Raw genomic sequence first — 12171 nt, forward strand, 5'->3', positions numbered from 1 at the left:
ATCACTACCAGTTAATATAATTTTTCATTTGTATTCATCATAGATGTAACAACTGCAGAGTTATAAATGGTGCTTTCCTTAATATAAAAGAAAGAGAGTCCTGTGCCCCTTCAAAATCTGTTTATATGATCTGATTCCACATTTTGTCTTTAGTCTATAGAGCTAAACATTGGTTCATGTCATTCATTTATTTACAAGAACCATTTTCCGTAACATTTTTAGCTTGTTTTACTGATCTGTTTAATATACACGTTGTGTAGGCTGCAAATTAAATTTCTCTTTCAGCCACAGAATAGGTTTGGTATAGACACCTGTAACAGGATTGTTTTCACTGCTCCAGCAATGTGCTCTGGCATAAGCCTCGTATGTGGGAATCATGAGTTTGTTTAGCTTCTGTTTGTTTTTTTTTTTAAGTCCTTGAGGTGATCAGTGAGACTGTCTGTAATCAGTTCTATGATGTGGATAACTCTCTTGGAAAGAATAGATTAAAGGTGATGAAGTAATTTAATTTTATATATAACACTCAAAAGCTATTTGACAACTACTTGAAGTAATTATCAGTTTGGGCAACATTTGAACCAGTAATCTAAAATAAAAGATTCTTTGTATCATGTTTCCAGTGTTTTGAACCATCTGGTATTCCATCGGGGGTGCATTGCTTAGTTGCAAGTAAGACTAGGAAATGCACTTGTGATGCCAAGGAAGTAGCTTTTTTACAGAAAACTGGGCTGAAGATCTTAGAACTAGGTGTATAATGTAGTATGATTTAAGAAAAGGACAAATAAAAAATATGAGCGCCTCTTTGCCCTCATGTCAGATATGTAGCAAGTGTCAGATAGTTCCAAAAGCTGTAAATTCTGCACCCTAAACTAGTCCTTGCCTAGCATTTGGCTGTTTGTTAGATGTTACCAATTCTATCAAGTAAATAATGTACATAAAAGGAAAGAAGATCAGAATCTTCTAGGAAAAACTGAAGTGAACCAGTTGCTTGTGGTTTGTCAGGGAAATCACAATTTACTCTATCTTAATAGATTCATTAATTACAAAAGCAAAATAAAATTACCTGAGCTTTTTTCTTCAAATGTAAATGACTCAATTATTCAATCATTTAATTTAGTACAGATCATAGTATAAATGACATTTCAGAAAATTGTTACCAATGAAAGTATATATGTAATTTGCCTTAATATTGAAATGGGCATTATTTTTCTGGTTTTAATTTTTTCCTTTTTTTTAAAATTTTTTGAAAAGAAAATTGAAAGTTGGTCTGCATGTCATGACATGGCTGTAGACCATCCTTATGATTACAAATCAGCCTATGGTATTGATGAGGTAGTAGTTTATGATATTTCCCAGTAACCCTTGAATAAGTGTCTCAGGATTTTGCATCCTTACATGAGCTTTAAAAATTACATGGTTTAAATTGTGCAAAATGTTTTAAGTTATTAAATAAAGAAGAATTAATAAATTATTAAATAGTTTTTAAAAAATCTGCTTAAATCTTTTTTTAGAGTTCTTTTAAAGTATCCCCAATTGAAAATAATAAGCTTCGTTAACAAGCCTCCATTTAAAAGTTAGAATAAACTTATTTTTGTCTTCATTCTGCAAGTTAAAAATGTGGTGATTATGTGTACTTGCCATACTCCAGGGTCATTTTGCTGGAATCCACAAGTTACTTAACGCAGCCAGAGCAAGTATATCAAGCCAGGCAAGTAAAGCAAGAGCAAACGTTCAGGTGAGTTTTAAATGACAATTGCTAATTATAATATATTGAATTATACAATTCTGTTAGTATTACATCTTTATGTATAGCTGTGTGCATACCCATTGTAAAGAATTATAGGTTAGGACATGGGAATACCATAGAATTATGTAACATTTTTAAAACACTTTACAGATAACTTACTCAAACAGTGGAGAAAAGATTAATATGGTGTAAAAGATAAAAATGGGTGTAAGACGCCATTTGGGAAAAGTGTTAGAGAAACTAGGATTGAAAGGTGAACTGTTGATGCTGGGATAGGGGCAACCGTAGTGACTTAGGTGACTGAAATGCTGAAAAGTAGTTCCAGTTCACTACAACAGGATTAGTTCTGATTCTTGGAATTAAGAAGGTAAAGATATCCGAAGTTGCAACAGTAAGCTCAAGTTTTTATTTTTAAATAGGCACCCTATAGAATTCTAATTGTGCTGAAGTGTAAAATGTTACAGGTTCAGTAGGCTCCTGGAGATGCAAAAACAGAATAAGAGGTTATTAGTGCAGATATATTGATATAAGTTAATATAATTTTGTGTCTAGACATTATTGCTTAACTGACCATGAACAGATTTTCTAACATCTGGAAGGAGAGCTCAAAGCAAGCATGGTAAAGACAATAAAATGGCAAAGAATAAAAAACAGAGGGTAATTGGAATGGGAGTCAAGGAGAGATATAAAGAAAGATCTATCCTTAAGACTTATAGTCTGAAAGAAGGTATTTCTGCCTTCACTGTCTTTAATTGCGAGACAGTAAGATAAATACCAATAAGCTTAGATAAACAGGCAGAAGTCTTTGTGGGCATTGAAGAGGTGAGATGTAAATCAGAATCACTGATAGTCAAGGTTAAAGGAGAAAGAGAGAATCAAAAAGGTTTGAGAACTAAAATTTGTGGCACTCTAGAAGTGGCCCAGCAGAGAGAAAGAACTACTACAAATATCTGAAATAATCTTTGGAACTTGCCAGATATTAAGAATTGCACTGTTTTAATAATTGACAGTTTAATAACTCTATTTTTCAGTCATAGACTGAAAGTGTTAATTCTAAGTCTTTTTGATGATAGATTTTGCATTCACATATTGGGCAATTTATTTATAGAGATCCATTTCTCTAGACTTCTGTCACTTCAACCATGTTTTATAATTATTTATTCATAGAGCAGTTTTTATAATCATCAGTTGGAATAGTATAGTAGCTAAAAAGTAAGTAAGCTAAGAAGTAAGAAGTCAGCTTACAGGAAAGTTAACCAAAATGTGACCAATCAGGTTTCTTCTCACAGAGGCAGGATCTGGCTTTGAAAATACACCATCAGCAGCCCTCTCACAATACATGTGAAACATAGTCCAGCCCAGAAATACTATCAAGAAAGAATACGATAGCCACCGGAACACTATTACATAGACATTTTAGGTGGATGCATTCAATGCCGTTCTGTCCCTCATTTGTGTTCTGTGGGCTGCACTGATTGTCAGTGTCCTGTGTGCTTTGTGCACTTATAGCTAAGCTACACTTATCAGGTGTGCTACAATAGGTGAACCTCCAGTGGTTAACGATTGTTAGTTTTGAAATGTGCAGCCAACATCAGCACAATGATTTTCGTCCAAAACCTGCAGATAGGTTTTAGCGAGGCCTGTATCCAAGGGGAAATAGCCATGCCTATTTCATGTAATGCCTGCTAGAAAAGAGTCTGGTCATAACTACCAGTTACTCAGATAAGATCTCCAAACTCTCAGCCTACTAAACAAATGTTGGACTGCTTTGATTGGATGTTACTTCTGTTCATATTTTTTGCCAAAAAGACACGTGGTCTTTTCTGAATGTAATTCAAAATGTGATGTAACAAAGAATCAAAGTTCATATCTTATGCTAAAAAATAATAGAGGCACTCAGGTAACTCCATCAATGTCTACAGATTTTACTAGTATATTGTACTTAGAGGTATTAGAAGCTGTTGAAATAGAAAAGGATTTTTCATCATCCTGCATATTTCAGCTTAATTTATCCCTAGGAAGTAAATCAGTCTAAAAAGTGTAATTTTAGTCATACATCCAGGCCTCACTCTTACTGAAATTGATTTGAGGGCATCTTAAGTCTTTAGAAATCGCTAGTATTAATTTGCTATAATTTTAGATGTTTCTGTTATCTGTGATAAGAGAAGCCACTTAGGTGTTCTTTTTAAGAAGATTTTTTTTCTTGAATGGAACATAACAAACTTCTGAAATTGTGTTAAAAAATTAGTATGTGTGCCATTCATAACTGATCAGTAAGAAGATTGTACCTGCAATCATTTTTATTCTTTTGATAAATCCAGAAAATGCCTTCTACAAAATGGGGGCCCATTGCTCTAAGTGCTCGGTAAGCATAAAACTACTGTAATGCTTAGACTCTACAGGATTGATGTCATTTGCATGCTTCGATCCTAACAACTTAATCGTCCATGCAGGTCCAAGTGGATCTCCTCAGTCTCATAGTTCCTTCTGGTCCTCATACTATGCCCCCAGGTGTGTCAGACACACCACTTTAAACATCACTGTAACAAGCTTTACCTGACAGGTAGCCTTCTTACCTACCACCTTTCCCCTCTGGCAGTATCACAGGCACCCAAAACGGTGTCATTCATACCAAAGAGGAGACGAACCCTTTAGTCATTGTGGCACGGGCTCATCATACTGTGACTGGAATGATATCCCAAGCTGAAGCTAGAGCCCAGACAAACTATACCCTTACAGGGACATAGTGCTGTCTAAGCTAAAAAATCGAACAGTAGCCCATGTCTGAGGAAGGGTGTCATTCAGTGGTTGCAGGCAAGACCTCTTTGTCCCTGGGGAGCTGAATGATTCTTGGTGAGAAGGATAGTGGTTTTTCTTTCCTCCAGTTGGCATAGTTTTTCTTCTAAGTATACTGTGATACCTCTGCCTGGATTTTTTAAAGTTATGCACTTTTCTATGCTTTTCTAAGCCCTTGACACTTCAGTTATTATCCTTGGCCTACATCTGTGCACCAGCATGGTCTACTCTCTGTGGGAGAAGGAGAACCAGGTGGAGAGATGCACGCCACATGGCCCAGAAATTCTAATATAAAACTACCCATAAGTAGTTTTCAAGTGTGTTGGTATTTTGACTGATGTCCATTAAGAAAAAAGTATTGAATGACAGTGAAAATTCAAGGTTACATTTAATCGCTAACTTTTCCTTCATAGATTTCCTTCTGTAAAACTAGGACGTAGTAAAGGTATACTAATGATTCACTAATAGTTCTATTCTAAGTCCATGACTAAGCAGTTTAGAGTATGCATTACAGTGTCCATGAGTCATAAGAATGGCTCACGATTGCACAGATTGATTTGGAAAAAAAGCTGTGAAAGTGGATAAATATTTTTACATCAACAAAACCTCATTCTAAAACAAAAATGAACCATTAATTAATTAATTTCAAGTCAAGCTTTGCAGAATATTGTATATAGCTTCTTAATGTTAATTTATTTTTTTTTTAACCAGAGATAATACCAGGAATTCAAAATCCTTTTATTTTTCTGAATTTTGTTCTTACACTTCTTGTTCTAAGCAGTTTCATGTGTCAAGGAAAGAGTTATGTTAAACAGAATACCTGTATGTACTTACTGATAGGATAAAGAAAAACTGAAGATCTAAAAGGCTCCATTGTGTCTCTGTCTAACATAGGTTATGAGATACAGCATTAATACCTGTTGTTTCAGAAAATACTGTTTAGAAATATACTATCAGGAGTCATCACAATTCTGATTAATATTTGATATATTAGAAATTGGTCTATATCAATGTAAGCCATACTACCTCTTTTGGGCAGCTCCTCTTTTACTTTCTGTCCTAGTCTTTGTTCTGAGATCACAAACTATCCCATGGAGTGTGGAAACTGGCAAATATCTTAGATGTGAATTTTGTGTTCAAATGTTTCAGTATTTTCAGTGCATTAGTAAGCAGTTCCTTGTATCCTTTCTCTCTCTAATGAAACGTTTGCTTGCTTCTGTTGTCTAAAGTTCATTGATGAAGTTGCTGCTATGTGGACTTAAGATTTCCCCATGGTGCCTGGCACTTTTTAGTTTTCTTTTTGCCTCAGTAATATGTAAAATCTGGAACTGGAAGGGACTAAAAAGATAATCTAGTAAATTCGGCTCCAAATACAGAAAGAAATGTAATTTTCCTTTTCCAATAATTTGTTGGATGGAAAACAGAGTTATTGGCTTGTTTGGACCCTGGACTGAAGTGTAAAGGTACACTATTGCACATGTATAGCTATGATGGCATGGTGATGTATGCAGAATATATGTGTTGACTGCCATAGATGATTTTGCTTTTGATCTTTATTTTTGGCATACCCGATAACATGGCATACCCAGTCTCTTTGTGGTGCTATGTAGGAACTATGTGGTGCTATGTAGGTGCTATGCCAGGTAACTGGCAACTCAGAGGTGATAGCTACTAAACTGTTTCTCACTGGTACACAAGTATGTAACTAATTTGCTGTACAAGTTTGAACTGGTTAGACTAAACCATGGCATGAATGAATTGGAAGTATTCATACCTGCCATTTTGTCTGTCTCAACCAGGTCTTTGTACCAAGCAATTGAGAGGTGCTCTCCTAAACCAACCCTCACCTGTAACTTATTCTTGTAGAACTTTTTGTTCATTTAATGCACAGTAAAATAGCCTTGCTTTGGAAGGGACAAGTTGTGTTTGCAAAAAACCCAAAACAAATGAGATAGTTTGTGAAGTTGCTCGGCCACTGTTCCCCCTGTAAAATTGAATCACTTCTAATCCACACCTGATTCACACCTAATCCACCAGACCTGATCCACAGTGTGATATAATGTGCTTAGTCTCACAAGTAGACCACTGACCTTTTGCCATTGTGTCTACACAGCACATGCATAAGCTTGATGCTGGAGCTTGTCTTGGGTTCTTCAGCAGTGACATTTTTTATACAGTAGACTTCAGTGTTAATGTGGAGAAGAATGATTGGTGCGTAAGGTGTGATAGGATGCTACTGTGGGCTTAATACCATAGAATCATAGAACTGTTTGGGTTGGAAGAAAACTTTAAAGGTCATCTAGTTTTAACTTCCCTGCCGAGGCCAGGAACATCTTCCAATGGATCAGGATGCTCAAAACCCTGTCCAACCTGACCTTGAACACTTTAAATGGTGGGGCATCCACAACTTCTCTGGATAACCTGTTACAGTGTCTCACCACCCTCATTGTAAAGAATTTCTTCCTTATATCTAATCTAAATCTACCCTCTTTTAGTTTAAAACTGTTACCCCTTATCCTATCACTACAAGCCCTGTTAAAAAGTCTCTCTCCGTCTTTCTTATAAACCCTCTTTAAGTACTGAAAGGCCAGAATAAGGTCTCCCCAGAGCCTTCCCTTCTCCAGGCTAAACAACCCCAACTCTCTCAGCCTTTCTTCATAGGAGAGGTGTTCCAGCCCTCTGATCATTTTTGTGGCCCTCCTCTGGACCTGCTCAAACAGGTCCATGTCTGTCTTGTGCTGGGGACCCCAGAGCTGAACACAGTACTCCAGGTGGAGTCTCACTAGAGCAGTGTAGAGGGGCAGAATCACCTCCCTTGACCAGCTGGCCATGCTTCTTTTTATGTAGCCCAGGATACGACTGGTTTTCTGGGCTGTGAGTGCATATTGCTGGCTCATATCTAATATTTTGTCCACCAATATCCCAATGTCGTCCTCTGCAGGGCTGCTCTCAAGCTATTCATCCCCCAGTCTGTATTCATAGAATCATAGAATCATTAAGGTTGGAAAAGACCTCTAAGATCATCTAGTCCAACCGTCAACCCTACATGCCTACTAAACCATCTTCCGAAGTGCCACATCTGCATTTTTTGAACTCCTCCAGGTATGGTGACTCCACCACCTCTCTGGGCAGCCTGTTCCGATGCTTGACCACCCTTTCAGTAAAGAAATTTTTGCTAATATCCAATCTAAACCTCTCCTGACGCAACTTGAGGCCATTTCCTCTTGTCCTATCGCTAGTTACTTGGGAGAAGAGACTGACACCCACCTCACTACAACCTCCTTTCAGGTCGTTGTAGAGAGTGATAAGGTCTCCCCTCAGCCTCTGCTTCTCCAGATTAAACAACCCCAGTTCCCTCAGAGACTCTTAATCAGACTTGTGCTCTAGACCCTTCACCAGCTTCGTTGCCCTTCTCTGGACACGCTCCAGCACCTCCATGTCTCTCTTGTAGTGAGGGGCCCAAAACTGTACACAGTATTCGAGGTGCGGCCTCACCAGTGCCGAGTACACGGGGATGATCACTTCCCTACTCCTGCTGGCCACACTATTTCTGATACAAGCCAGGATGCCATTGGCTTTCTTGGCCACCTGGGCACACTGCCGGCTCATATTCAGCTGGCTGTTGACCAACACTCCCATGTCCTTTTCTGCCAGACAGCTTTCCAGCCACTCTTCCCCAAGCCTGGAGCATTGCATGGGGTTGTTGTGACCCAAGTGCAGGACCCAGCACTTAGCCTTGTTGAACCTCATACAATTGGCCTTGGCCCATCGATCCAGCCTGTCCAGATCCCTCTGTAGAGCCTTCCTACCCTCAAGCAGATCGACACTCCTGGCCAAATTGGTGTCATCTGCAAACTTACTGAGGGCGCATTCAACCCACTCATCCAGATCATTGATAAAAACAGTAAAAAAGACTGTCCCCAGCACAGAGCCCTGGGGAACACCACTTGTGACCAGCCACCAACTGGATTTGACTCCGTTCACCACAACTCTCTGGGCTCGGCCATCCAGCCAGTTTTTTACCCAACGAAGAGTACACCCGCCTAAGCCATGAGCCACCAACTTCTCTAGGAGAATGCTGTGGGAGACAGTGTCAAAGTCTTTACTAAAGTCCAGGTAGATAACATCTATAGCCTTTCCCTCATCCATTAGGCAGGTCACCTGGTCGTAGAAGGAGACCAGGTTGGTCAAGCAGGACCTGCCTTTCATGAACCCATGCTGGCTGGGCCTCATCCCCTGGTTGGCCTGCACGTGCCTGTTGAGCGCACTCAAGATGAACCGCTCCATAACTTTCCCCGGTACCGAGGTCAGGCAGACAGGCCTGTAGTTCCCCGGATCCTCCTTCTGGCCCTTCTTGTAGATGGGCGTCACACTGGCAAGCCTCCAATCGTCTGGGACCTCCCCTGTTAACCAGGGCTCCTGATAAATGATGGAGAGTGGCTTGGCAAGCTCCTCGGCCAGCTCCCTCAGTACTCTCGGGTGGATCCCATCCGGCCCCATAGGCTTGTGAGTGTCCAGGTGGTGCAGCAGGTCATTAACTGCTTCCTCCCTGATTATGGGGGGTTTATTCTGCTCTCTGTCCCTGTCTCCCTGCTCAGGGGGCTGAATACCCTGGGGATAACTGGTCTGACTATTAAAGACTGAGGCAAAGAAGGCATTAAGTGCCTCAGCCTTTTCATCATCTTTGGTGGCAATGTTCCCCCCCACATCCAATAAAGGAGGGAGATTCTCCTTGGCTCTCTTTTTGTTGTTACTGTGTTTGTAAAAACATTTTTTATTCTCTCTTACAACAGTGGCCAGATTGAGTTCCAGCTGGGCTTTTGCCTTTCTAATCTTCTCTCTGCATGACTTGATGAGATCCCTGTACTCTTCTTGAGTTGCCTGCCCCTTCTTCCAAAAGTGGTAAACTCTCCTTTTTTTCCTGAGTCCCAGCAAAAGCTCCCTGTTCAGCCAGGCCAGTCGTCTTCCCTGCCGGTCGTCTTATGGCACATGGGGACAGCCTGCTCCTGTGCCTTTGAGACTTCCTTCTTGAAGAATGCCCAGCCTTCATGGACCCCTTTGCCCTTCAGGACTGTCTCCCAGGGGACTCTCTCAAGCAGTGTCCTGAACAGGCCAAAGTCTGCCCTCCGGAAGTCCATGGTAGTGGTTTGGTCATCCCCCTCCTTACTTCACCCCAAATCGAGAACTCTATCGTATCATGGTCGCTAAGCCCAAGACGGCCTCCAACCACCACATCTCCCACCAGTCCTTCTCTGTTTGTAAACAGCAGGTCAAGCGAGGCACCTCCCCTGGTAGGCTCACTCACCAGCTGTGTCACAAAGTTATCTTCCATACAACCCAGGAACCTCCTGGACTGTTTCCTCTCTGCTGTGTTGTATTTCCAGCAGACGTCTGGTAAATTGAAGATTGATACTGGGGACTGCCCTGACCCAGATGCAGCAAACTGTCTGTGTAGACTTATTTTATGGCAGTGTTAAGCTATTCTGCCTAATCCATTTCCTTATTTCTCTGTGTATTGAAAGGGGTTGTATTGAGCCAGACTGAGAATATATGCTTCTTATACCTTCCTGATCTTAACTATATTCCTTTTGTTGTTATTATTGCATGAGGTACTATTCCTTTTTGTTATAGAAGAATGAGACACAACGTACATGTCCTCCACAGCACAGTTTTATTTCCGTTTCCCTTCACTTATCTGCAGGTGCTCTGTTCATTGAGGTGAGAATAAATTTACAGAGAGACATTCAATACCATGTCAAATCAATGCAATGAGTTTCTCTGGAGTTTGACTCTGAAAATAAGACTTACTCAATGTATAGTTCACCCCAGTGAAGAAATATGTTATACTCTCTATGTTGTTAATGTGTAATGTATTTCCATGTAATATGCTTATTATGTTATCATTTTTTCATGCAGCTTTTGAGCAATTTGTTATTTTTACAGTGATTCTTCTTCTGTAGTCTCTGTTTTTGCAATCATGACTTGGCATTCTGATTCAAAGGTAAAGCATTGAAAGAGGTGACATTTTATATAAAATTTGTATTTTTGTATTTTTATGTGAGATACTTATTTGTAAGTACAGAATAAATAGTATGTTGTACTCGCATACCTCAGAGATCATTTTCCTTTCTGAAAAATGGTCTTTAAGTGTAGGTATTAAAATGAATCTCCAGGGTAACATATTCTGAGAATTTTACAAGTCCATTTATTTAAGGTTGTGATTTTTTTCTTAGCCCAGCAAGATTAACTATTTACTTTAAGAGAGACCTAATAGCTATCAAATGCTGTATGTAATAATTGTTTGCTATAAGCTGGTTCATCAAATTTTACTGCTAAGGGAGAATGACTTTTATGTGTGGATAATAATAAACCTGAGTCTAGAGCTGAAACTCTACTTGCAGTATTTTTTTGAAATACATTACAGTATAATTTTCAGCATCTATGAGCTCTGTGCTTGTTGTAAATTAAACAAAACTCTCCTTCCATAAATGTAACGGCACAGTCTTAACTCCTGTCAACACTGGTAGAAATTATTTGTGAAGAAGGATAGAAAAACCTATAAAGTAATATCAAGGAAATATGATGGTAAGGAGCACAATTTGCTTTGGGGGGATGAGAATAAGCAAAGATTTTGTTGTAAAGTTGTTTTTTCAAGTATATCTGTTCTTTTCAAATACACTTGAAAAGCAATATTGTAATGAACAGAGTTAAGGTGTTTAGGTTAAGGTTCATCCCCTTCACTCCTTTCCCAGACAAATCCTTGATTGCGTTAGGTTCCTTGTGAATGGTTAACTGCGCTGTTAGTGAATATAGATAATTCCTGTAGCCTTGGTGTAAAAGAGGTACAGAGGGACAAGCTTTACTGTTCCCAGATTTTCTCATCCCCTCTTTTCAGGGCTATAACCTTGTGGAAATGAACCTTGCATGTGAACTAAACTAACTGAAACAAGAAGAGAATTATTTTTAGTAAAAATTGCTTGAAGAACTTCTCTTATGAGATTTGGTGCTTCCTAGCAAGATCATGAACTACATATTAACATGCGGATTTTACATCTCTAATTCCTCATTGTGTGGTATAATTTCCCAACTCTTACTCAAAGAATCAAAAGTAAAATTAGCCTTTGTTCAGAAAATCATGGAAAATTATGTCCCAGCTTATATTTATTCTGTGAGCAGAAACATTGTAAACCATGTGTACAAAAGTAAATTTCAAGTGTTTTTTTCTTGTGTAATAATTCTTGTGAAGAAAAAAAGAAAAAGAAAAAAATCTAAGGAAATGTTTAGAGAAAAGCTATTTTAGGTGATTAATTTCCACTCCAATATTAAAAAGACAAAGATTTTGAGAATGGCAAATGTAAGATGCCAAATTCAGTCTGTTTGGAAATCAGCACTGTAAATAAAAGAAATTATTTACACCAGGTAGAGATAGTGGCAACATCAGTCCCCTGTTTTTAGCCATGAAATAAGCAAATGTTCCACTGTTTATGTTGCACTTTTTCTTAAATCATTGTGCTCTGTTTCCTCTAAGAAGTAGTCACGCCTCACAAGTTTTAAATTATTTGTGTACTATTGATTTGTTGCAGTTTGTGAATCCCTGGTATACAGAATTGTGGGATTCCAATGGGTTA

At 38.9% G+C, this 12171-nt stretch overlaps 1 protein-coding gene across 1 annotated transcript in view; it reads left to right on the forward strand.

The window, feature by feature from the left end:
• Positions 1–12171, forward strand: part of CFAP47 (cilia and flagella associated protein 47) — a 354495-nt gene that overhangs the window by 124807 nt on the left and 217517 nt on the right. Inside the window, exon 40 of the mRNA XM_072852476.1 lies at positions 1649–1735. Within this exon, the coding sequence (XP_072708577.1) occupies positions 1649–1735 (87 nt within the window). The remainder of the gene's footprint in view (positions 1–1648; positions 1736–12171) is intronic.

The sequence above is a fragment of the Ciconia boyciana genome, chromosome 1 (assembly GCF_034638445.1).
Source record: "Ciconia boyciana chromosome 1, ASM3463844v1, whole genome shotgun sequence".
NCBI classification, from domain to species: domain Eukaryota; kingdom Metazoa; phylum Chordata; class Aves; order Ciconiiformes; family Ciconiidae; genus Ciconia; species Ciconia boyciana.